General features: G+C 44.4%; 2 protein-coding genes across 7 annotated transcripts in view; one reads left to right on the forward strand and one right to left on the reverse strand.

Moving 5' to 3' along the window:
• rps7 (ribosomal protein S7) overlaps window positions 1-27594 on the forward strand; it is a 192412-nt gene that overhangs the window by 96618 nt on the left and 68200 nt on the right. The gene's annotated exons all lie outside the window — the stretch shown is intronic.
• myt1la (myelin transcription factor 1-like, a) overlaps window positions 14-27594 on the reverse strand; it is a 50504-nt gene continuing 22923 nt past the window's right edge. The window contains exons 6-23 of one of the 6 annotated variants that reach the window (XM_065008863.1): window positions 25258-25793; window positions 22276-23430; window positions 20102-20236; window positions 19362-19452; window positions 16368-16478; window positions 15811-15971; window positions 14626-14873; window positions 11729-11962; window positions 10661-10782; window positions 10469-10537; window positions 10239-10301; window positions 8776-8874; window positions 5838-6059; window positions 5593-5684; window positions 5374-5477; window positions 4933-5076; window positions 3892-3954; window positions 14-2962 (exon numbers count right to left, since the gene is read on the reverse strand). In XM_065008863.1, the coding sequence (XP_064864935.1) occupies window positions 2822-2962; window positions 3892-3954; window positions 4933-5076; window positions 5374-5477; window positions 5593-5684; window positions 5838-6059; window positions 8776-8874; window positions 10239-10301; window positions 10469-10537; window positions 10661-10782; window positions 11729-11962; window positions 14626-14873; window positions 15811-15971; window positions 16368-16478; window positions 19362-19452; window positions 20102-20236; window positions 22276-23430; window positions 25258-25793 (3790 nt within the window). In that variant the 3' untranslated portion in view covers window positions 14-2821. Of the gene's footprint in view, window positions 2963-3891; window positions 3955-4932; window positions 5077-5373; window positions 5478-5592; window positions 5685-5837; window positions 6060-8775; window positions 8875-10238; window positions 10302-10468; window positions 10538-10660; window positions 10810-11728; window positions 11963-14625; window positions 14874-15810; window positions 15972-16367; window positions 16479-19361; window positions 19453-20101; window positions 20237-22275; window positions 23431-25257; window positions 25794-27594 lie in introns of all 6 variants that reach the window. The other 5 variants (XM_065008862.1, XM_065008861.1, XM_065008866.1 and 2 more) reach the window with 5 other exon arrangements.

Consider the following 27594-nt stretch of genomic DNA (forward strand, 5'->3'; position numbering starts at 1 on the left):
GAAACAATACAAGTTAGTGTTGTAACACACGTTTTATTCAGAGTAAGAGATGTCAACACCAGCGTGATAAAAATCGTACAAACTTCACAATTCCAAATGAAATATCACAGCAACTTGTGATCTTAAACATACAAAATTAAAGATCGACAAAAATCATGCCATGTGGTACCAAAATTAAGTTGGAAAGTTTGCAAGAGGGAGAGAGAGGACAGGGGAAAGGATAGAAGGAAATTAATGTTGTATAAAATCCTTTCATCAAAGCATTACTCAAAATAAATCGTAATTGTAGCAGTTTAATCAATAGATGAATTCACAAATATTCATATGAAAATTCTTCTGCACTCTAGCATGTGACATGTTAGTGTTCTCTATGTAAATAATCACAGATAACCTTTTTACATTTGTTATTACAATATGTACTGACTGTTGGTGAGTAGGACATTTGTGCTTAAAATTCCCATTTCCTTTGTATCAGTAAGAATAATTGACTGAAGAAAATAGTACAAGCTGTCGATCTATCTATAGCATTACTTTATTGGCAAAAAGCTGCAGACACAAAGCTTTAGACACAGGCATGTGGAGTCATATGGAATGTGGACCTCAAGTCTAGTAGGAGGTCCAAATAGATGCTTTGAAGTGTGAGATCAGGTCAATGACTAGCTAAGCCCATAGCACCCTCATGTTGACTACCAAGAAGGGATGTCTGAATTGAACTTGAATTGAATTGACTCACTCGGCTCTAAGTCTCGCGGCTGCATTTAGACAGGTAGCCCAATTATGATATTTCTTTCACTAATTTGTCGTTTGACCAATCAGATCAGTTCCGAAAAGATCTGGTGTGAAAAGATCTATGTGATTGGCCAAAAGACCAATTACTTGGAAAAAATATCAGAATTGGACCGCCTGTCTAAATGAAGTCCTTGGCTTCATTATAGGCTACTTCCAAGGACAGTGCATCTTAGATACTGTTGCCATATACAGTCGTTTAAATTAAAATAATGATATCTATTTATTGATATAATTGGGACATACTCCCCATGATGTGCATGCACAATAAACTGTATTAAGAACACACATATAATCCATTATTAGAGTCATCTTCAGCAAGTGCATGTCACATGGTTATGCCAATTTGTAAAGGAAATGTAATGATTCATTAGTAAATACTATGTAAGGGTAGATTTGTTGCAGTTGGCTGATGATTAAAAGGTTGTGGCATTATAGGGGGCTGACATTGACACTCACATTGCATTATAATGGTGTTTTTAAGTACTATGAAAACATTTATTGAGGGTGTCTCATAGAAAGGGATAGCAATTTCCTCATGAAATTGTCATCAATCATAGAAACGCTAGTAAATCGTGGACCACTATTAGCAGTATCACTTCCGTTATTCTTTGCTGTTATAATAGATATCAATAAAGTTTTATTTGACCAATAGATTCATTTTTTAGGACAGAATCAAAAAGCAATCTTTAGCTCGTGTCAAGTTGTGTGGCTCAGACACATACTATGCATGATCGCAAAGACAGTGCAATAATATACTATGATAAATGGGGGACATTGACCCTGTAAGTCCAGCGCATCAATCAGCCTTTATAAAGATAACTTTTCTAGAAAACTTCTGAACCATCAATTTGACCCTTCAAGTACCCCTTTAAGTGTCAATAAAAACATCAAAACCAAGGTGTTCCTGTGCAAAATCGAACATGAGAGAACGAAACTCAAACTCATCCATCTTTCATTTTGGAACTGATCGCCGCATGATGAATCCCGAAAACATGATTGTATTAAAAGATTTATACAAAACTTAATACATTTACATTTAGTAAAAAGATTTATCAGCTCAGCTAATTTTATTTATAAGAAATTGCATATACCCAAACTTTTGTTCTATATAGATTGCATCCCATATCTAAACAAGTGATTTAATCATTGTTATACCAATATTGCTGATAAGTTGTACCTACTAGCTATTCCATAAGATTTACGATTAAAATAAATGAGTAACGCTAGATTGTCTCCTACATTTCCCATAGCCATTGGTCCTCCCGCTCTGTGTTTGAAATGGAAATAGTTTAACAGCACATATTACTAAGACTTTTTAAAATTTATTTCTAACTTAATGAAGTACAGTCCATTCCAGATGATGGGAGTTGCACCACTTAGTTTCCGTCTCATGATGTTTGAAATTTGTCATATTTATACATAGTTTCTTCTCGTACTTTATTTAAACATAGACATTATTATTAGTCTCCACACAGACCACTGAAGACAAAGAGTTTTTTCAAACATTGTTACAAAAATCGATACATTTACATCCATTAAACAATCTTCACACCAAAGGTCTTTTTTGTTGTTGTATTCTATTAAATCACAAAAAGAAACGCTTATCTAAAAATGATTGCTCCTCACATTGCCCTCATCTGGCTCCCGACCCATGGGACTCAGTTTAGTCCTTTTTTATCAATAAGCGTTCAAATAATGAATGAAACAAGCTTACAATTAATAAATACATATACACAAAAATGTGCATACATTAGCAGCTATAAACAGTACATCGCGTTATATTAGGTCATATGAAAATGTACAAAACGTGTATGTTCTTTTAAACTTTTGCCATCGGGAACTATTTTTAAAGCAAGGCAAAAATATCATAACCATGGAGCTCAGAGCATAACATTGTAATAAAAGAAACATGATGGTAATTTACAGCAGCAAAACAAATCCTGATCCATTCTCTCTTTTGACCCTTTTTCGTCACTTTAACATCATTTGATTTAGCTTCTGACAGTGCCTTTTTTCACAGGTAGATAGGCTACTACACTTGGATGCCTTGCACCGCTTGTTTGATGTTCTCCAATAGGGCCTTGTTCTCTGGACTCTGGTATTGGTCCTGATGGGTGTACATATCTGTCAAAGTATTCACATAACTATCAAAGTTTTGTTCATTCATTGGCTCCTGTGAGGGGAAAAAGACTCCAATGAGGAAAATGGTACATACGCAATCAGATTCAGTCGGGTTTCATATTGATGATCAATTCATTTTCTTTCAAAGAGAAGGGAAGGGAAGGGAAAGAGAAATTGTTCAGGGAAGGACATTGACAGCTGCAAACATTGTAAGGACAGTATGGGCACGGGGGCTGTACTAAGTGTATACAATACTTCATCAATTTCATCAAATGTAACCATTTACATAGTCCTACGTACACTACAGTGGACCTAATGCAGCTCCAAAACATGCAAAGTCAGTGTAGGTTGATTTTAGCAACTCATAGAAGGCATGATGGTTGATGCTTATCTTATGGAGACAAAATTATGACTGACATCGCATAAATAAACTCATGTAATGTGTGCAGCTAGTGAGATGTAGGAGTTGTGGGAGGCATTTCTCAGATAGGTGCACACACTGTAACAGTAGCATGAGCAGACAGACAGACGGACACAGACAGACAGACGGACACAGACAGACAGACAGAGACACAGACAGACAGACAGACAGACAGACAGACAGACAGACAGACAGACAGACAGACAGACAGACAGACAGACAGACAGACAGACAGACAGACAGACAGACAGACAGACAGACAGACAGACATTGAATATGCAATAGCAGACTGAACATACTCGCTTCCTTGACTGTGACTGTGTTTTAACTGTGAGAATATGGCTCGTGGTGTTACTCCATCCCGGCCACTTCCTTGTCAGCAACAAAATTCTTCTAAGAAGCCACAAAACGTCTCTCTAACTATGATCAAACCATTGAATCGTAGTAAAACGCAGCAACATGTATGGAGTGTTCACGGGTATAGGAGGAAGACTTAAAGGGAGGAGATGATAGTGCAGAAGAAACGGATAATAATTAGACTATGAAAAGGAGTCTCTTACTCTGTGGGGCATCTGTAAACAGCAGCTATGTTTAACTGGGGCCTCTTTCTGTGGCATCGGTTTCTACAGGAAGAGGTGTGAAGAGAATAGAGATAGATATAATTCTATTAGCCTGCTGTACAAAAGGGAGCAAAATTCTAGCCTGGTCGCAGATATTTTTGTGCTCTCTTGCTAATAGTTATTTTCATGACGTTTGGCATAACAATGACTATAGCAGTTGGCTATAACACAAACAGAAATGGTTCCAGGCTAGCAAAATGCTTTATAACCCTAGTAAAACGTGATCCCCTCACATTAATGGTCAGACAACAGGGAGCCATATTCAGAGGGAGAGATCTCATTCATTACTAAGCAACTTTGGTGCCTTTTAAATCAAGCAATATCCAATCAGCCCTGTTCTTTCATACGCAAGAGCTGTAATTGGATAATACAGGCACATGACACGTCAAGGCAGCCATGATTTATTTCTCAACTGAAACAAAGCAGGGGTGTGTGTGTGTGTGGGGGGTTATTAGATTAGATTATTAGTCTGTTACAGGAAGTGTTGTAGCACAGAAGCATATGAACTGCTGAGAAAACAAGTGACAAACAGAAAGCAGCAGATGAAACAACCCGACTGGGTCATTGCAGTCGGCCCTTGTGTTGCAATGATTTGTTAAGCACATAACAGGTTAAGATATGTACTTTTCTTTCTGAATTCTTGATGTGTTCTGTTTAAATGGCATCAACAAACAATCAATATGGAAATAAACATATCCAATTTGGTAGAATGAGTGGAATAAGCCACTACCATGATATGACCATGTCTTGTTTTCACTCACGTTGACTAATTTACTCCAAATGGCCCTGGGTTTCAACACTTGCAATCATGGAACGTCAAATTGGCATGCTTTCAAGTGTGCCATCTATTATCTTTGACAACATAGCCTTTTTACCTATTTCCCCATAAACCCGTTCTTGATTCCTATGGCATCTTAGTTCGACTTGATACAGTGCTTGTCCGACAGTAACTGTTGTAAGCTAAGTTGTGATGGTACTTACCATATGTGGGAGCTGGATATTCGCTAAGCTGTTGATGAGAGACTGGCTGAGGTTGGCTAGTTCGTGCAGTAGGGAATCATTCTGCTGCTCAATAACTTTGTTCTCCTCCTCTATGGACTTCAGGTTAGTCTCCATAGTGGTGATCTGGGAAAGGAGAGACAGAAGTGCATGGAAGTTGATGAACCAGAGTGACTGACTGTTTGACAACTGACAACAGAGGGTTTTGCATGACAACTGAGGGACTTCTTATGGATCCTTAAAAATGTACTGCGCTAGTCATATCACAGTTACTTGGGGGGTGAGACATCAAAATCAAGTTAAATGCACTTGATCTAAGCTTTAATCCATCAACCTGTTTCAGAATTTGCCCAAAACTAGCATGACTGATTGCCCTATAATAATTAATGAATGAATCTCGATTAAGTAATGCATGAATCTTACTTGTGTCCTAAGTTTAATCATGTCTGATTCCACTTGATTGTTTGATTCGTTTAGATCTTTGATTTCTGTATCCAGCTGTTTGATGTCCTCGTCATTTTCTATTCCTAGAAAAGGGGAAACACAGAATGCACTGTGGATTCAGCTTGAATATGTTTTGATAAAACCAGGAAGTGGCATAGTCAAGGGGCATTCTGACTGGTATTTGTGCCTGGTTATTACCTTTGCTTGCCCGTTGCTTGATCGTTAACATTTCTACCCCAGTCATTCTGGCTTTCTTCATGGCTGAGGTGGCACGGGGGCAACCAGAAAGACTGAGGAAAAAAGGAATATACACTACTGGTGAATAAAATCATATGACTCCAACCCTGCTGGTCTCAACCATAATTTACATTATTGATCCAGTACTTGGTTACATTTAGACACAGTTGCTCATCTACACCAGAGCCATGCAGAGCGCCACCCACCTCCGATGGGTCAGGAAGCTCCCGCTGACATGTCCTGATCCATCGCAGCCCGGGGTCGGGCACGACATGCCATCTGTCTTCCCGGACTTCCAAGCAAACTGGGAGCCGTTGACGTAGCCATCCTTCTGCCGCTTGGCCGCCAGGGGGCAGCCCGACGCACTGCGGTGAGATGCGTATTTCCCCGTCACGTGACCCTGTCCATCACAGCCTGGGACTGGACACCTGCGGAGAGAAGGGGGTCACAAAGGTCAGTCAGGACACGACCACGCTCTCCTCACTTGCAGCACACCTGTCCCTGGTAAATGTCATCCACACAATACAAAGACAACTAGAAAAAGATTAGCTACTCTAATGAAAACGGTCTCCGGTTAAAAGACATTTACCCGTGGTTCTACATTGTCCTTCAGAGTGACATTTGGGCTGATTAGAATTAGCACAGTGTGTCTGCGGGCCGCTCCACCCCGACAGTGGAGAGGTCAGTGTTAATTATGATTGCAATGTTAATGATGATGGTACATCCAGTGAACCTCGCAGGGATAGAGGTGGCAGCAACAGCTGTGCAGAGATTGGGAAGTGATTGGTGAAAGGACACATAGTGAACTTTAGTTGATTTGCGGCAAGGTCATATGCGCTTAACATTATCGCATTCCTTAAGTGGTGGAAAGGTAACCTTTACTGTACTGTACCCACTAGGTGTACTACACTGGCTGTAGAGAATCTGAGGTGAAATGCATGACCATGACTTCAAGAGAATACAGATGTAGGATCTTAATTTGATCACTCTTTTGTTGCTGAGAATTTTGCTTGCAGTGTATTCAAGGTTTAAAAAGGCTTCTAAAGTTTGTACTTTTCACTTTAAAATGCCAGACTTGATTTGCCCTTGTGAAAAATGTATTAAATCCTACAAAAAATGTCCAATAATTATAATCTACATAATAATTCACATTTCCTGTTGCTGCGGGATTATTTTCCTGGCTCAAATTAAGATCCTACATCTGTATGTTGACAAACTGTCACGCCCTGACCTTAGAGAGAGAGCCTTTTTATGTCTCTATTTGGTTTGGTCAGGGTGTGATTTGGGTGGGCATTCTATGTTATTTATTTCTAGGTTTTGTGTTTCTATGTTTTGGCTGGGTATGGTTCTCAATCAGGGACAGCTGTCTATCATTGTCTCTGATTGGGTATCATACTTAGGCGGCCTGTTTTTCCACCTTAGGTTGTGGGATGTTGTTTTTTGTTAGCTCTGCGTAGCCTACGGAACATGACGTTCGTTGTTTTGTTTGGTGTTCGGATTTAACAAAGAATCATGAACACGGACCACGCTGCACCTTGGTCCACTTCTTCCGACGGGCGTTACAGAACATCCCACCACAAACGGACCAAGCAGCGTGGTAAGGAGGACTGGACATGGGAGGACATCCTGGACGGCAAAGGATCCAGGACGTGGGAGGAGATCCTGGCCGGAAGGGATCGCCTCCCATGGGAACAGGTGGAGGCAGATAGAAAAAGGGGCCCAGCGTTACGAGGGGACACGGCTAGCACAGAAGCCCGAGAGGCAGCACATGGGGAGATTGGTGGAGTCAGGTAATAGACCTGAGCCAACTCCCCGTGCTTACCGTGGGTAGCGTGGTACTGATCAGGCTCCGTGTTATGCGGTGGAGCGCAGGGTGTCTCCAGTGCTCGTTCACAGCCCGGTGCGCTATATCCCAGCTCTCCGCATCGGCCGGGCTAGAGTGGGCATCCAGCCAGGACGGATGGTGCCGGCTCAGCACTCCTGGCCTCCAGTGCGTCTCTACGGCCCAGGATATCCTGCGCCGGCTCTGCGCACTGTGTCTCCGGTGCGTATCCACAGCCCAGTACGTCCTGTGCCAGCACCCCGCAGTTGCCGGCCTAGGGTGAGCATCCAGCCAGGAAGGGAGGTGCCAGCTCTACGCTCCAGACCTCCAGTGCGCCTCCTCGGCCCAGTATATCCTGCACCGGCTCTACGCACAGTGTATCCGGTGTCTACTCCACGGACCAGGCTTCCTTTGTGTCTCCCCAGCCTGGTGAGTCCGGTGCCTGTTCCACGGACCAGGCTTCCTGTGTGTCTCCCCAGCCTGGTGAGTCCTGTACCTGCTGCACGAAGCCTCCAGTGATAATCCATGGCACGAAGCCTCCAGTGATGATCCATGGCACGAAGCCTCCAACGACGGCCTCCAGTCCGGAGCCTCCAGCGACGGCCTCCAGTCCGGGGCCCGCAACGAGGGTCCCCAGTCCGGGGCCGGCAGCGAGGGTCCCCAGTCCGGGGCCCGCAACGAGGGTCCCCAGTCCGGGGCCCGCAACGAGGGTCCCCAGTCCAGGGCCGGCAGCGAGGGTCCCCAGTCAGGGGCCCGCAACGAGGGTCCCCAGTCCGGGGTCAGCGGCGGGGGTCCCCGCATCAGAGGCGCCACCAAAGTGGGGTGAGCCAGAGGTGGAGCGGGGTCTACGTCCCGCACCAGAGCCGCCACCGCGGATAGATGCCCACCTGGACCCCCCCCCCTTATAGGTTCAGGGGGGGGGGGGGGGGGTACTGTCACGCCCTGACCTTAGAGAGCCTTTTGATGTCTCTATTTGGTTTGGTCAGGGTGTGATTTGGGTGGGCATTCTATGTTTTTTATTTCTAGGTTTTGTGTTTCTATGTTTTGGCCGGGTACGGTTCTCAATCAGGGACAGCTGTCTATCGTTGTCTCTGATTGGGAATCATACTTAGGCAGCCTGTTTTGCCACCTTAGGTTCTGGGATGTTGTTTTTTGTTAGCTCTGCGTGGCCTACGGAACGTGAAGTTTTTGTTGTTTTGTTTGGTGTTCGGATTTAATAAAGAATCATGAACATGTACCACGCTGCACTTTGGTCCACTCCTTCCGACGGGCGTTACACAAACTCACCAAGATGCTATACTACTATCCGTTCCAACCCTCACCTAATTGGCTCCTGGTCGTCCTTGTCCTCCTTGCTGTGCAGTATCTTGATCCCGCTCTTCTTCGCCCGTGGACAGCCTGACAGACTAGAGGGGAAAGGTCTTGTGCAGTTCACTACCATCTTAAGAGTATGAGTACAACATCAGTACATTTGCAGTTCATCAAAAGACAAATCACATCTCAGAATGATAGCTCTGTAAAGTTGGTATCAGATGTTTTCAAGACAAGCAATGTAACCTATACACTACTGTTCAAAAGTTCGGGGTCACTTAAAAATGTCCTTGTTTTTGAAAGCACATTTTTGTCCATTCAAATAACATAAAATTAATCAGAAATACAGTGTAGACATTGTTAATGTTGTAAATGACTATTGTAGCTGGAAACGGCTGATATTCTTTTCAATGGAATATCTACATAGGGGTACATAGGCCCATTATCAGCAACCATCACTCCTGTGTTCCAATGGCACGGTGTGTTAGGTAATCCAAGTTTATCATTTTAAAAGGCTAATTGATCATTAGAAAACCCTTTTGCAATTATGTTAGCACAGCTGAAAACTGTTGTCCTGATTAAAGAAGCAATACAAATGACCTTCTTTAGACTAGTTGAGTATCTGGAGCATCAGCATTTGTTGGTTTGATTACAGGCTCAAAATGGCCAGAAACAAATAACTTTCTTCTGAAACTCGTGAGTCTATTCTTGTTCTGAGAAATGAAGGCTATTCCATGTGATAAATTGCCAAGAAACGGAAGATCTCGTACAACGCTGTGTACTACTCCCTTCACAGAACACCGCAAACGGGCTCTAACCAGAATAGAGAGAGGAGTGGGAGGCCCCGGTGCACAACTGAGCAAGAGGACAAGTACATTAGAGTGTCTAGTTTGAGAAACAGAAGCCTGACAAGTCCTCAACTGGTAGGTTCATTAAATAGTACCCGCAAAACACCAGTCTCAACGTCAACAGTGAAGAGGCGACTCCGGGATGCTGGCCTCCAGTGTCTGTGTCCTTTTGCCCATCTTAATCTTTTATTTTTATTGGCCAGTCTGAGATATGGCTTTTTCTTTGCAACTCTGCCTAATAGGCCAGTATCCTGGAGTCGCCTCTTCACTGTTGACGTTGAGACTGGTGTTTTGCGGGTACTATTTAATGAAGCTGCCAGTTGAGGACTTGTGAGGCATCTGTTTCTCAAACTAGTGCTTTTCTTTCAAAAACAAGGACATTTCTAAGTGACCCCAAACTTTTGAATGGTAGTGTACATGCATATACGGTAACAAATGACTATCAGAGCTCAGTGATACTGAAAACAGAGAAGTCTAAACAATCCATACAAATGTCAGGTATGCACTACAAAATAGGTCATATACTGTATATGTATCTATCCATCACTGTCTTCTACAATCTGAAATGTTAGGGGCTGCTGAATATCCTGCGTGGCTTTTTGTCATTATGATGGGTTGCAAGCTACCTCCTGTGCGAGGCGTAGTTCCCAGTGATGTGTCCAGACCCGTCACATGCCGGAGTGGGACACCTGGGACAGAGGGGACAAGGAGAGTGACTACAGGGTACTGGGTAATACCAAAGCTGACAGCGTCAACACTTATCAGGCTGTTGGTCTGCTAGGCTATGTAAAGACTAAAATATAGTATGCACAATTGTCTCTATCAGAGACACTGGATAAATAGGGGTTATGCTTACTTGAGGTCTTGGGCATTAGTTGTCATCATACTGCGGATGCTTTTGTCAGCTAACTGGCAGTTTGAGAGACTAGAAAACACACAGACATACAATGACAACATCAGATGTGGAAAATGGTCACTAGGTAAAGCGGGTATAATGAATGTCAAGTAGTTAAAAGGGGATGACAAAATAAGCTTGTTTTGGTCTTACGTGATGAGTTCCTTCTTGCCCTCCTTGCAGGCGGAGTACTTGTGTTTGGGGCTGGGCATGGTCACGTCCCCTCCATAGTGCTGCTCATCCAGAAGGTCCTGGAATGGGTCCAGGTCATCGACCTGGTGGAGGGATGAAAAAAAGGAAGACTACATCATGTCATCATGTAGCCTATGACCATAACATTGGCATATTCACACATCCTACATGTTTTTTCCAATTAGCAACACGATTACAATTCATACTCATATTCGCATCCCACACATCTCACATCCCATTTTTTCAATTACTCAGCAAGATCCAATTTCTTGCTATCAAGCAATCCCGAAGAAACCCTCTCCCCTCACTCTCAATGCTCATGTCCCCCCCTGAAAATGTTTCATCCATGCCTTATTAGCAAGCCCAATTACGGTTACGACTACACCCCTTCAACTTCAAGCTTTTTAATCTGACATTGCAAGTGTATCAATTTACTGCATGGGTTGCTTTGTGTAATATCAGAGATTCAAGTACAACGTGTAAAGATGATCTATCAGGCACCATATATAATGATGCTGAGCCTTAATGTATCTCACAAACCATGAATCCACAATTGTGTGCGTCAAGCAGTCATTGGGTGAATCTCAAATGTATTTCCTTGATTCCACTTCTCTTTCTTTCCTTTCCACCTTCTCAGAGGGGAGGAACCTCAGATCTTCTGCTCCAATGTGCTTTGGGAAGGAGACGATGAGGGAGGATGTGAGGTATCAAGGGAAACAATTGAGATTCACTCATTGAGTCAATGCAGTACCGGTAGCATCAACTAGATGTCAGTGAAAGACTATCAGTGGATACTGGATACCCCCCCAAATCAAATCACCATTACCTATGGCTCATTAAGGAATATTGAACACTCGCAGAGAGTAAAATATTTTCTGGATAAGCCACCTTTGAATTGTGCCTCCACTGCAAGAGACCATTGGAGTATAATAGAGGACTATTCTGTTCAATAGATAAAAAATTTGAACACAAAAAAAACACATTAGCCCATAACTACATTACCCATAATGCTGCGGCCCTTCCCCATACCTCTTTGTGATCGTCGTCAGTGATGCGCTTGATCTTGGTGTAGTCCACGGGCAGGTCCCAGCAGTCGGCCTCACTCATCTGGTAGCAGCGGCTGCTGTTGAGCAGGGCCTGCCGCTGGGGGGACATGGGCTGCAGGGGCGTCAGCACCGTGCCACTCCCCTCAGGACCCCCAGGCTGCCCACGGCTCACACTCAGGTCCAGGGTACTGTTGTCATCCACGTCCCCATCAGGACTCTGTCAGAGAGAGCGAGATGGAGGGAGGGAGGGATGAAGAGAGAAGGGGGGAGAGGGAGGTAAATAGAATGAAAGAAAGATGAGAAGGAGAAGAGAGAAGGAGGAGCCCGATAAGGAGATTGTAGGAGGTAAAGAGGAGAGAGATAGAGTGAGAGAGAGAATGGAGAGGGAGAGAAGCAGAGAGAGAAAGCGAGGGAGAGAATAATTACTCCTCCTCTTTGGCCCACTCTGCAGCCCGCACTGTGGTGGAGAGGAGATTAATGTACAACACAGGGAATATCCCCACGGCGCTCTGATGATGATGATGATGACGATGATGATGACGACGATGGTGCACACAGAGACAGACTGCGCCAGAGCAAGACCATGTCCTCGCAGAGAGGTCACTCTCTCTTGCCTCTGCACAGGGGGCATGATTACTAGAAAGAGACAGAGAGAGGGAGTGTGAGAGCGAGAGAGAGAGAGAGAGAGCGTGTGAGAGCGAGAGAGAGAGAGAGAGTGTGAGAGAGAGAGAGAGAGCGTGTGAGAGCGAGAGAGAGAAGAGAGAGAGAAGAGAGAGAGAGCGTGGCAACTGAAATGCTCATTGATCCATTCCAGGCTGTCTTAAAAAGCCAAGGGCTCCAGTCCACCGCGCCCAATGCATCTCTTTGTCTCACAGTGTTAGATACTATACTCCTCTCATGGCTGTGCTTGCCCTGCACCGGGGCTCTAAATTAAAAATATATACTGGTAGCACCGGTGCACCATTGGTAGCATAACATCAAATTTAGGAGCACCAGAAAATACAGTTTTATTGTATCTACTGAGATATAGCCTATGTGAATTCTAGTTACTTCTGAAGCACATGTTGTGCCCTAGAATTTAAAAACAAATGTAGCCATGTAAATACATTTGTTGATATAAAGAAAGCAAAAACGTTGATACAAATACTTGTCATTGAAATTAAAAAGTCATTCGTGGAGTATTAGGTCTCTACATTGTGTAAAAGCACTATTTTCCTATTGAGATGCATTGCATTGAATATTGTTCACTGTCTCTTTAAGAATGTCAAGTTTGTGATAATGACATGCAAGATATCTGACATGTATTCATTGCTATGACCATTGATCTCCTCAAGAAGCTATCCCTTTTCCTTTCTTTCTGTGTCCCCAAATGTTTGCATATACTGGTAAAGTTACCAGGTTGTCAGCTAGCTATTTAATGAGGTAACAAACATGATTGAACAAGGTGTAAAACAAATGCCGGCCCACAAGTAGTTTTAGAATGGCACACGACAGGATTTGTAAATGTAAAAAATATATATACTGTGTATATATATATATATATATATATATATATATATATATATATATATATATACTGTATATATTTAGGATATTTTTTTTTGCAGGGTGATCCCAACTCCTGGTCAAACAGCATATTTTGCCAAATTGGTCGCTCTTTAGCGCAGGCTGTACCCCATAATGTAATGAATGTGCCGCACAGAATCACAGGACGCCAGGCCAGACTGCATTATTCTGTAATAAGCAAAGCTGCAAAGACTAAATGATATGGCATAGAAAAGCCTCTGACACCTAACCTTGTGGAGGAGGCCTCTGACTCATTGTTGACTGAATCAGACAAGGGCCCACTTTTCACTAGAATTGACTCAGGGTGGCAGTAAGGAAGATATAATATCCCCTATTTTGTCAGAGATACAATGCAAATGTGGTCTGATAGATTGAAAGAGCAATAAAGAAAGCAGGAAAGATAGGGGAAATAAATATACTGAAAGGGAGAAAGATAGGGGAAATAAATAGACTGAAAGGGAGAAAGATGGAGGAAATAAATAGACTGAAAGGCAGAAAGAGGAGAAATAAATAGACTGAAAGGCAGAAAGATAGGGGAAATAAATAGACTGAAAGGCAGAAATATAGGGGAAATAAATCGACTGAAAGGCAGAAAGATAGGAGAAATAAATAGACTGAAAGGCAGAAAGATAGGGGAAATAAATAGACTGAAAGGCAGAAAGATAGGGGAAATAAATAGACTGAAAGGCAGAAAGATAGGAGAAATAAATAGACTGAAAGGCAGAAAGATAGGGGAAATAAATCGACTGAAAAGGAGAAAGATAGGGGAAATAAATCGACTGAAAGGCAGAAAGATAGGAGAAATAAATAGACTGAAAGGGAGAAAGATAGGAGAAAATAAATCGACTGAAAGGCAGCAAGATAGGAGAAATAAATAGACTGAAAGGCAGAAAGATAGGAGAAATAAATAGACTGAAAGGGAGAAAGATAGGGGAAATAAATAGACTGAAAGGGAGAAAGATAGGGGAAATAAATAGACTGAAAATGAGAAAGATAGGGGAAATAAATAGACTGAAAGGGAGAAAGATAGGAGAAATAAATAGACTGAAAGAGAGGAAGATGGGGTGGAGAAAGAGAGCGAGAGCAGTGAGGGAGAAAGAGGGCAGAAAAGGAGGGCGGAAAGACAGAGTGAGAGAAGGGAAGAGAGGCTCAGAGAAAGAGAGAGCGAGATAAAGAGAGAGAAGGGATGTTGGACAGAGAGAGAGAGAGAGAGAGAGAAAAAAAAAGCAAGAGAGAGCTACGCAACGCCCCAGAGGCGGAGCTGGAGCCTGCCGGGTGAGTGTGAGCATGAGTCTGGGGCGTAGTCCTCCCTACCTGGGAGAGGAGATCCTGGGGCTTGCCTCCCAGGCCGTGGGGCATCTCCCTGCAGCGCGTGGACAGGTTGAGGATGGCCGTGGCGGCCATGTGGGCAGCCTCCATGTCGTGTGTGTAGTCGAAGCTGCTTTTGCTGCAGGTGCTGCTGGCGCTGCTGCCGCCCCCTCCCCCTCCGCAGCTCAGACTGCTGCTGCTGGGAGCGTAGCTGCTCGTCGTGCTGCTGGCTGGGCTCTTACAGTAGCGCTTGGCTGCAGGGAGGGAGCACACCATACAGATCATACACAGACATATAGACACACATACGGTATACACATACAGTGCAGCCATCAGGGACAGGACATCATCCATGCACACACACACCCACACACACATACAGTACATAGATAAAGTCCCACACAATGATGCCGAAGGCCAGATTTTGGCCCCGCCAATTTAAAAAAATTCAGAGATGTATAAAAAGACATGAAATATAGAAAAATGTAAAGAATATATATATATACACATTCTGTATATATATATATATATATAGATAGAAAGATAGGTAGATAGATCATTTCTAACACCTACAGAGAAGTCTTCCAGTGGATGGTTTGCTCCACGGTGAATGCTGTGTCAGAGCAAATGATTGTGCTCTTGGTTGGAGAACGAGGCGAGGGAGACAGAGATGGAGAGCGCGAGGAGAGTGCTAGGAGGGAGAGAGAGAGCGCGAGCGAGCGAGAGGGATGGGAGCGGTGTGACAAGTGAATATGGGCTTCACAGTAAGGGTTTGTAGGCAGCAGAGTGTGTGAGCGAGCCGGGGGAAACCAGAAACCTGCCTTAAAAGCATCTCCACGCTACAGGGAGAGAAAAACCTTGCATCCAGCAGCTTGAAAATGCATCAGGGCCAAGGAAATGGGCAGTGTTCTATATTTATCTCCAATATGGATTGGAGTTGTTCCATCTGATATGAACTATGCCATGCAGTATCAAATTGATGGAAATGGGTTTTAGAAATAGACATTTCAATCGTTTCTTTGCATTGTATATGTGTTGCAGAGAGTTATTCAACACATTTACCTCCTTGTCTTAGCAGTGATCTAGAACCTGGGAGTAATGTTTGTGTTCCTGTCTGTGTTTGTGCATGTGTGTGTGTGTGTGTGTGTGTGTGTGTGCATGCGTGAGAGTGCATAGGCAGTCATTCCCTACCGTCATATCCCTTAGACGAGAAGTCCCGTCCTTGGGGCTTGGGGACCAGTCCTCTCTTCCCCCCACCGTAGATGTGTTGCTGGCTGTCGTAGCCTTGGCCGTAGTCGAAGCTGGTCTTGGAGTACTTCTCCAGCTCCTTGGCCAGGTTGGAGCGCGGCGTGCTGGTGGAGACGTTATTTTTGTAACCGTACTGTGGGATCTCCAGCTGTTTCACAAAGCACATTGGCCTGGAAGATAACCATGGACAGGGGGGCCGTGTTTGTGTACACGCGGTGAGAGCGGTCTGACTGTCTGACTGCATGGTGTACGTCCTCACTGAACCACTAGGGGGACTTCATTTGTAAGAGCAAAATCATGAGAGCTACTACGGTCGGCTATGTCCTGTCTATTGTATGTACAATGTACATGATGTTACCGTATGTTCTCCCTTTCTACGTCTATATGAGGTATGAGAGATTGATGCAGGTCAGAGGTTACATTCACGGCTACCAGGAATGCACTGGGATGAGCGGGAAGGCTGGGGGAGGTGGTCATGTGATGAGGGTGTGAGTGAGTACCTCAGCACACGGTCTGAAGCCTGGTTGGACTTGGGGCCCCCGTCACATGGGATGTGCTTCTCCTGGACTTTAACCATCTTCTCTGCAGCAGCGATGGGGCACCCCGAGAGACTGTAACAGCATTCACAAAACAGAGTGAGGCCTAATTGGCCAGAGCACACACACACATGCACACGAATGCATGTACGTACGCAAGCAAACACACACACACACACACACACACAGACATCACTTGCACAGACATGTACCCCCCCACACACCTACACAGTCTGCCTCACCGATAACAGGCACATCCAGTCAATCAGCTAAATTTGGCTTTGATTTAAACAGAATTACAAATGTCCTGCTATACGATGGGGCCCCACATTTGAATTATGTATTTTCTATGGCCTAGTTCTTAATTGCAAAGCCGGAGCTTTGCAGATACATGTTATTGGCTGCCTGGGCAAGACGGGCTGCTGAGCTTAGCTATATACCTCAGTCTTTTCAGGCATTCTGGGTAGGCACAGTGGGGAGAACTAATTCACCACAATGCCAGCTACTGTACAGCCTCATATCTTCCCCTATCACCTCTCCCCCTCTTGCTTCCTCATCCTCTATCTTCTCCTCGTTTTATTCCCCTTTCTCCCTCACATTTGCACTTCTTACAGTATATGAGAGTATTTTTTCAAATTAACCTGGAGTCAGTGGTAGACGTAACATAGCAAATGTAAATCTGGGACACTCCAACTAGTATGATATGTTAAGTTTTGAATGGTATGTATTACTTAGTGGATGTCTATCATCCTTTTTGAATGATATGTTATGGATTCCAATTGGTACAATATGTTAAGAATTGCAATTTGTCCATTATGTTACGAATTTGCTAAACATTTAATATGTTACGAATTCCAATTTGTTGTGGCTAATGTTAGCTATGTGGCTAATGCTAACATTAGCTAGGTGCTAATGTTAGCTGGCTAAAGGTTAGGGGTTAAAGTTAGGGTTAAGGTTAAGGTTAGGGTTAAGGTTAGGAGTTAGGTTAACGGGTAAAGGTTAGGTTTAGGGAAAGGGTTAGCTAACATGCTAAGTAGTTGCAAACTAGCTAAAAAGTAGTAAGTAATTGCAAAGTAGCTTATTAGCTACAATGCTAAAGTTATCTGTGATCAGAATTGAACACGCAACCTTTGGGTTGCTAGACATTTGCGTTATACGCCCACCCATCCGGCACGACCAACCATCCTACTATAGTTTTTGCCTTAAATAACCTTCTGTCTTATGTAACCATACCAAATGTAACATATCATACTAATTTGATTTGATTTATGTGTACTATGTTACGTCTAGTTTATGAGACCAGGCTGTTCATACACATACAAATCAGTCGTTCTCACAAACAAACCGTCGCTGCTTTTGTGTGTGAGACAAATGTGGTGCCGGGGGCCTCTCCTAATCATTTCATATCCATGAGTGAAATAAAAATGTTATACGGCCAGCCCTGTAATACACACACACACATACACACACACACACACACACACACACACACACACACACACACACACACGCACACACACACACACGCACACACACACGCACACACACACGCACACACACACGCACACACGCATACAGACGCGCACATTTCAAAGTGTTAGAGAAATCTGTGAGGACCATGTGACAACCTGACAGAAGGACTGCTGTCAGTATCATAGTTTCCATGACAACAGCGAGGAGGAGAGAAACGAGAGACACAAAAGCTATACATCTCAATTTTTTTTCTCCATTTTGTTATGCACTGCTCCCCAATCCTACTAATGACTACACAGTGTGTGTGTGTGTGCCAGTCCCACAAGATGTGTTCTATATAACATGGCCTACAGCAACTGCGGGTGGAGAGGGAGGTGTGTGTTTGTGTGCGTGCTTGTGTGTGTGTGTGTGCATTGTGTATTCATAGTGTAGCCTTCATAGCCTTGTGTGTGATTTTGTCTGCGTACCTACAGAATGTACAGTGCCTTTAGAATGTATTCACACCCCTTTTTCCACGTTTTGTGGTGCTACAGACTGAATAAAAAAATATAAAAAATGTCACTGGCCTACACACGATATCCCATAATGTCAAAGTGGAATTATGTTTTTTGAAATGTTTACAAATGAATAACAAATGAAAAAACCACACACGTACAATTATCTGTAAGGTCACTCAGTCGAGCAGTGAATTAATTACATTTTGGATCAATATACCCAGCCACTACAAAGATACAGGCATGCTTCCTAACTCAGTTGCCGGAGAGGAAGGAAACCGCTTAGTCATTTCACCATGAGGCCAATGGTCACTTTAAAACAGTTACAGTTAGTTTAATGACTGTGATAGGAGAAAACTGAGGATGGATCAACAACATTCTTGTTACGCCACAATACTAACCTAATTGACAGAGAGAAAAGAAGGAAGCCTGTACAGAATAAAAAAATACTTCAAATTCACTTCTCGACTGAGGGATCTTACAGAACATTTTATGTGTGTGTTTCAGAGATGGGGTAGTCATTCAAAAACCACTATTATTGCACACAGAGTGACTCCATGCAACTTATTATGTGACAATTTTTACTCCTGTACTTATTTAGGCTTTTAATTTCTAATTGATTAGTAAAAGAAAATGCAAAAAAATGAATTACACTTTGACATTATGGGGTATTATGTCTAGATCAGTGACACAAAGTCTCAATTCAGGCTGTAACACAACAAAATGTGTAAAAGTCAATGGGTGTGAATTCGGAAGGCACTGTACCTGCTGACAATAGAGTCCTCACCCTGAGACACACCGTACCTCGTGGCAGACTCCTATGGCCCCCCCACATATACCTGTTTTGAACCTTTTTTTTCTCTCTTTCTTAGATCCTGGACAGAGGCACCATTTGTATTATTATGTTCTATCAGACTATACATTGACTCCACTATTTTATTTCTTATTGTCTCTCCCAGTGCATGCTCTGCCTAGTTGCCGGGCCACTCACCTGCGGTGGGAGTTCCTGTTGCTATTGACATGGCCACGCCCCGAGCAGCCAGGAGTAGGGCACTTTAGAACATTTTCATACATTGCAAGAACTTAGGACAGATAGGGAGAGGTGAGAGACAGCAAGGGGTTAGGAGCACCCAGAGTCAGTGGTTATTGTTCAACTATTATTAGGTAGTGAGCGGAGACAGTGGCATGCACTGTTAAAATGTAACGTTGATGCTCATTGCAGGCAGCAAAAAAAGAATGGATTCAATCAAGCAGCATTCAGAGGTAGTCGGGCATGTTGTTAGTCATTCGGCAGAATCTTGATAGACCAATCAGGTGGGATTGAAAACGGTATCTAGGCAGACGTTAGCTGTACTAACCAATGTTACATGGTACGTTATGTCCTTTACTGAAGCAGAGTTCGAGGTACGTCTGGTCAACATAAGCAGTCTCACAAAGGGATGTGCATGCCATTAGGTATCTGGTCTATGGAGGAGACATTACTTTGCATGCAGGCATGAACAGTGATCAAGCAGGGTGAAAGCAAAAGAGAGTGAGTGCAGCCCCATGCTGATCGGAAGACGACCTCGTGTGTCAACCCAACACAAGACCCATTGAAGGGCAATTGCTGGAAAAGAGTTACCCAGAAACTCAACAGAAAATGGGATCCAACTGAAAAATGCAGGCGATGGGAGGGCAATGCTCAATCCAGTCTCCCCAAGCAGGACGTAAGACGTTTTCAATGGGACTTACTCTCTGGTGGCACCCTGTCCTTGTGGGGGCAGCCTGACAGGCTCCTGTGGTGGGGGTAGAGACCCGTGACGTGGCCTGTCCCATCGCAGCCCGGGGTCGGACACTTACTCTCCTTCTTGTCCCCCCTTGCAGAATCTACCAAGAAGAACAATATTGGGGGTTTAAAAAGTCATCTCACTATCTAGGTGAGCATTGCATCCAGGGTACTACAGTATGTCACCGCTATTAATGGAATGTCCCATTACACTGTTGTTTAATTTACTGCATTTAGAGTGTCATAAATTCATATGGGTTTTTAACAGTATTATCCCGCCAAATTGGCCCTAGTAGTTAGGAGGTGGTAAGAAGCAAACAGTTAGAAAAAAAGTTGCTATCTAGAACCTAAAAGGGTTCTTTGGCTGTCCCCATAGGACAACCCTTTAAATAACCCTTTTTGGTTCCAGGTATAACCCCTTTGGGTTTCCACAGAGGAACCCAAACTGGTTCAACCAGGAACCAAAAAGGGTTCCACCTGGAAGACAGCCCGAAGAACCCTTTGAAAACCTTTTTTTCTAAGAGTGCAGACTACTCTCACCTGTTTAACATGTAATGGCAAGCCCCCCCACACACACACACACACTCTCACATAGGAAAATTGGTGCAATTGTTCAATCCCAACACCCCAGAAATGCAATTTCATATTTCATAAAAAATGTACACTCGCTATGGCGATAACACAGAATGACTAAGCCTGTGTGAAACTGGCTTATCAGCAGTTCTCCCATGTGTATATCTGGAGCTCACTATCGCCCCCATCTCCACCAATCGTCAATGGTGCCCCCAAGGACACGGCTCAAACCCAACCACGTTGAGCACAGACTGTGTGTATGAGCATTGTCCCAAAATGTTTTTTTTATTCTGAAATACTAATCAGTAGTCCCGACCCCATGGCAAATATTAGAAAAAAGGCCATAGTCCCTTCCTTTGATGATGAAGACTTTGAATTTAAAATGATTCATTGAGGATAGATTTTTAGAATGTTATTATGGCCTTTGGAAAAAACAAATAGCATGTCGACAGATCTGTAGGGTCCTACCAGAGCCTTATACACATAGTATAGCCAGCTATATGTTCTCGAGACTGAAATGATGCATACTAATCCTATTCCTTGAGAATTCCCCCCAATCGCTTCCTGTGCTAATGGAAGATAATTACATACTATTACAGTACATATCTGTGATAACCGACGATGGGGGCCCTTATTAATAGTCGTGCTGGCACGATTTGAATCGTGCCATTCAACGATCTGTGGCTACTGATGGCAAGACGTGTTGTTGGAGACTTATCTAGAGAAATGACTTCAAATGGCTTTGGATTTCAACTACTAAAATGTCCCCTTTGGTTCAACCAGAGCAGACCAGTATCTGCAGTATTTCACTTTTAGATCAACGTCCTTTGTGTCCATTGGAATGTCACTCAAAACACAGCATCACAATCCAACAATCATGAACGCCATGTGCCACCGCCACCCCCCTGATGCTAGCGTAATGACCCTGTCTGAAACGCTCCCCACTGATCTGCTTTGAAGCTTTTCTTATGGGTTAATAAATGCACACACAGAGACGGTACGACTCACTCCCACAGGCGGTGGGGGTGTGTATCAGAGTGGATTTAAAAGAAATAGGCCGTGGATGGAATCCCGCAGATGAGATTTGCTGTCCTAACGGGCCTTGCAGATTGCCATTACTCATGCCTGACAAGCCAAGCCTCTGATGTTAGCATGCCGGCCTATTTAACAACATAAGCTTGCAGTCGATGCTGCTGCTGCCACTGCGATATGCAGCATTGAGACCAGCCAGGGGAAATGTGTCCGTCTACTCCCAGCGAGGAGCTGAACTACTGGGCAGGGGTCAAGCAAACGTCCAATGTTATTAGATTCATGAGCGAAATAAGACGTCAGTTATACTGCTTGATGTTACGCAAGTCTGTTACTGCGGGGCCTGTTGGTGCCTGTTGAAACACTATCAGTAGGCCAGGGCCTGTTAGCCTTTGAGTGTTAATTAAATACAGAGGCGGTCCAGTTTGACTGAAATGCAGTTAGCACTGTGTGGATCATCAATACTGTACACAACAGGGTGAGGATACTAGCTGACATGTCGTGAATGGGTGTGTTGAGATTTTCAGGGAGTGGTTACCTTTAGGGTAGTATGCTCTCTTTGACCCATCGTGGTGCATTCTGGACTTGCGCTCCTCCGCCCCACTGCTCTGTCTGGGGCTGTGCTCGCCGTGGTGGTGGTGATGATGATTGTCCCTTCGGGCCACCATATGATGTCCCTCCGAGGCCATGCGATCCCTCATGACCTTGGCTCGCTCTGACTCCATGGCGATGGCCTTCTCCAGCAGGGACAGGTTGCCTTTGGTCATGTCGAAGGCCTCGTCCGAGCGGTCCGAGGCCACCGACGTGGTGTCCTCGTCCCCGTCCTGGTGGCAGCTGGCCGAGTAGCCCCCCCTGGAGGCCGGGCTCAGCTGTTCTTCCAGCTTCATCAGGTTGACCATGTCCGAGTAGCTGCGCTCCAGGGACCCACGCTCGTCTGGCTGCTGGCCCTCCTGGCAGCTCTCGTACCTGGGCAGGTGGTGGGCCTGAGCCGGAGGCTGGTGCTGAGCCTGGTGGTGGTGGTGGCCGGTTTGATGCTGCAGGTGATGGTGGGACTGGTTAGGGTGGTGGTTCTGATGGGCCTGGTGGTGTTGCAGGCCGGGGTGTCCAAGGCGGTCGGAAGGCGACGTCTCGCTCAGCTTGCGGGCCAGGTCGAAGCACTGGTTCCTCAGACACTCCAGACTGCTGAGGCACACCTCCTCCTCGCTCTCCTCAGCCTGACCCCTGACGCCATGGTGGTGGGGTCGCCCATTGGGATGCCTGCCATCCTCCAAACCGGTGCCTTCTGGGTAGCCATCGTCGGGGAGCACAGCGCCGTGGCCCTGCGCCAACAGCTTGAGCGAATCCACCGTCTCCCTGACCACGTCGCTGTCCAGATCCACGCTCAGCTTGCCCTTCCTGCCCCCGCCGCGCTCGTTGCCCTCTTCATCATCATCATCATCATCATCATCATCATCATCGTCCTCGCCGGCACTGTTGGAGGAGTTGCTGTTCATCTCTGACTCGGTCATGGCCTGGTAGGCGGCGTCCTCTGCGATCTTCCCCAGGTTGAGAAGGGACTTGGCCACCAGCTCATCATAGTTTTCATACTCTTCACCATTAGGGCCGACGTTAGGGCCAGGGGCACTGTTGTTGATGTTATCCTTCTGTCCCGTAGGGTGATGCTTTGATTGTCCGCCATTTTTGTGCCGGTTCTCTGTGGTCAGGAAAGGAAGGATAGACCTTTCAGCCCTTACTATAGTTGGGTAGATGAAGAACTAGCCCGTCATAGTTTAATTCTTTGGGATATTAGTATAATATTCAACATTTTTCAAAAACATTTATGCCAGTTATGTGATGTTTGCTGACTACTAAGCCCTTAAATGGCCTCAATGTATTAATGTATATTGGTTTGGATATTAATGATCACATTGAATTGATTATGTTAGAGAGCTTTAAGGGACAATCTGCAGTTGCTACGTCCGTTTTTGGACTTATGTCTTAATATAACTTAGAAAATGCCTCATGAGCTTAGTTCAACTGCTGTACACCGTCAGAATCCAAAATATAACCGTGTTTTACTCCAATGAATGTAAACAAAGTAAATGTAAACAAACACGGTGGCGTCTTAAAACGTGGTTAAAACTATCATTTTGATACCATGGGTGTTCAGTCCTTGCATCCTTAGCGCCGCATTTGAGAGTGGTTACATTACACCAACCCCATCCCTCAGCTTTTTACTGAAACAGTGTCAGGGAGGAACCTTTGTAATTGTTTCAACTGCTGATTGCCCCTTTTATAGTTTGATGTTGTAGACAGGGTTCTAAAAAAAACTAAAAAAACAAACATGACTGAACAAGGTGTAAAACAAATGGTCAACAACCCTCAGATAGATTTTGAACGCTCGCGACATGGTTTATGAGGGTAAATTATGGGTTTATGAGGGTAAAATGCGGGGCCTCCGAAGAAAAAACATTGCGTCAGTAATATGGGTCAGATCTTTTGAACTGTTTGGACTAGAAACAAACAGTTTTCGCTGTAGAAATTGTGCAAGTATGACGCTAACGAATCTGCGCCCAGGAAACAATAGTAGCCTTATCATAATATATATATATATATATATATATATATATATAGAGAGAGAGAGAGGGAGAGAGAGAGAATTTTGGGAGGGACTGGTGTTCCCAAACTAAAACCGCAGGTCATATAGCGAAATATTTTTTTATACTAAACTGGTCGCACTTTAGAGCACCCCCCCCCAAAAAAAATCCCTCAAATAAATCCAAAGTATATACTAATGAACCAAATGCTTTCTAATTCTTCCATTCTTCACAAAACATATAATCCAGAGCGTCTGAGAACCATGTAACACCCTCACCTAATACGTTTCAGTGTTGGTTTTAGGGACAGCGGCAAATGAAACAGTGGGAGGGAATGAGAGAGACGTATATGAGGTGTTCTGATTCGGGAGCCCAAAATATCCTCGAGAGAAGCCATTTCCATGGGAGGAAGGGGGGGGGGAGGACTGAGCACATGTGACACGTCCGCTGAGACGGAGGGAGGGGGGGGGGGGAGTTAAATAACTCAGAGAGCTCCTCTCTCCATTGCTCTTGAAGGCACTGTCAGAAACGATTGAGGACACGCAGAGGGAGCGAGAGCGAGGGAGAGGGCTGATGGAGGGAGAGCAGGCGCATCTGGTGCACTGAAGGTAGAGGACCTCTTACTACACCCCCCTCTCCTCCCGAGGACCCTATTGGCCACATGTTCCCAGATTGACCATCATGCCTCTCTCCCTCCACACTGACAGTCCCATTTCAACAACTCAATTCTCTCTGGGATATTATTCCTCCATCTCGCCATGATTGGGTATGGCTTTCACTGGCCACATCAAAGGTGCACCGCGTTGATAAGAAGTATATCCTAGACTCAGGGATCTCATTTCTAGTGGCAGCTTATTAGTGTGGCAAATAACTCCCAGCTCCACCCAACACTATTACCCCCTCTTATTTCCCCAGAAAACAGAACATTGGAAATATGGACTCACCTGGCTCATGGTGACTCTGGACCTCTTCTTCCTCCTCCTCCTCTTCTTCCTCCTCATGTTCATCTTCGTCACCCTCATCCTCCTGTTCCTCTTCCTCCTCCCCTTCCTCTTGCTCTTCATCATCCCCATCATCTGCTTCCTCATCTTCCTCTATCCCTTCCTCCACCTGTTCCACCTCCACTGGCCCTACTACCTCCATCTCCACCTCCTCCTCCTCCTCATCTGCCTCTTCTCCTTCCTCCTCTTCCTCACCTAGCTCCCCGTTATCCTCAGAAAATCCTTCCTCCTCTATCTCTTCTACCTCTTCCCCCTCCTCCCCTTCCTCCTCTTCTCCTTCCTCCTGAATCTCCCCGTCTACCTCCCCCTGCTCCTTCTCCTCTCCCTCAACCATGGGTTCAGGCTCATAGGAGGGGAAGATGGCAGCAGGGTTCACCTCTGGATCGGTAGGGGTTAAGTAGGGCCTCCTCTTGGGGGAAGGCTCCAGAGGCTGTTTCTCCTGGGTCTTCCTCTTCTTGGCCAGGGGGCAGCCATAGACACTATACAAAAGACATGAGAGGAATAGAGATTTGTTCAATGGTCTTAGTAAGGTAAGTGTTCTATATCTAGAGATATATAGATAACTACAAATGTAGAGATATCTAGATAGCGTGATGCAGTATATTGGCAATCAAGGTAAATTACATGATTTCTATTTCATATTACAATGCAATAGCATTGTGATGAGGTCAATCATTGCATAATATCAACTAAACAAGAACGGAAATACATATTTCCAAACCTATTTTACATACCGTAATTTTGGGAACATGCATGCTCTACTTCACTTAAATTCCCAAAGGCCACTGCATTGCGGAAAGCCAGAAGACTTAGTTTCGAAGACTCCAAACCAAAAGCTTATTCAACCAGCCCTCAATTACACAAATCCCATAATACTCATTAGCTGTTGAGAAATTCCCCTTTAATTGCTCCAAAACAGCGATTGCAATTATACAAGGTTTTAATGTGGGTTTTGGGGAATCAATTACTCTATTTCCATATGAAAGGGCTTATTTGCATTGAGGAAGGGAGAGTAGGTTTGTGTTCTTTATCAATGAGACTAGAATAGACAGTGATGATATGCCACAGTTCTTTGTGTGAAAATGTAGACTTAGAAGTAGTGTACCTGGAATCCACACTCAATATGTTTCATTATTGTTGAAGTGAAACAACAGTAAAAACAGAGCGATGTTCAGTGTGGATCCCAGGCTAGAAAAGCAGGACCACACCTGAAACTCCGGTCAGACATAGTGAGATTTCAAATGTATTGTCATTGTCTCTTTTATAGAGAATTTCAAGTCAAACAATCATACATTTTCCAATGTGTTTCTACTGTATGCGCATCAAAACATAACATAACTTGACTATGAACACCGGTCATACTGTGTAGAGGCCCATCCGTCCTGTATATTTTCCTCACAGTCGTGCATGCAGCTCACATGCTTGGTTAGGAGTCATCGGGCTGTGAAATGGCCCACATTTCTACTCTCTTTTACCGCCGTTTATCCGCCCTCTCACTCAGCCAATGGATCCGACCTAGCCTGCCCTAATGTGTGCAAATCGTCGGTCTCGGTCCGACTGAAGAACCACCGGCAATCGGGCACAACAACAACGCATTCCCAGCTAATGGGCCTCTCCATCTCTGCTCCATTTTGAATCGTACACAACAGTTAGGGTACACACATACAAACGCCCCACACACAACGTATCACACGTCCAACTGGTGGATCCGTTTCTTGTTGTCGACTCAGCTGTACAGACTAGAGAGTAAGAACAAAAAGAAGGTGCCAAAGATGTGCGGAGAGAGCACAGGCTGTGGTCAGAGAGGGATCCCTTTTCATTTGCATTCGTCTGACATTTATTTTTGCCCTGGTGTCTTCCCCTCGCATGATCCCTCTCTTCCTCTTTCCCTTTTATCCTTATAATCTCTTGTGGACATAACATGTAAACATAAATGGCACCTTGGATCTGTCACGGTACAACGGGATGCGTGAGATTACCAACAGCATTAGTTCCAGTGCCTTGGAGACATCACTATTTTACAGGTGTTAGCATCTTTCGAAATTTGGGAAAGAGGAGGGGACATTTGGCCCATAGACTTGTCTGTAACTTGCAAAGAGAGAGGGTGGAGCTCTTTGTTCTGGTTCCGATCCTTGTTCCATCTCTTCAATGAACATGTATGGACCCAGAACTTAATCGAGCATCTGACCAATTTCGCAAGACTTTAGTTCTGGGTTAACCAATATTATTTAACTTATATCTGTTAGGCAAACAGCTTGTGGGTGCAGACTGTCATCTGTC

Source organism: Oncorhynchus nerka, linkage group LG24 (genome assembly GCF_034236695.1).
Source record: "Oncorhynchus nerka isolate Pitt River linkage group LG24, Oner_Uvic_2.0, whole genome shotgun sequence".
Classification (NCBI taxonomy): Eukaryota; Metazoa; Chordata; class Actinopteri; order Salmoniformes; family Salmonidae; genus Oncorhynchus; species Oncorhynchus nerka.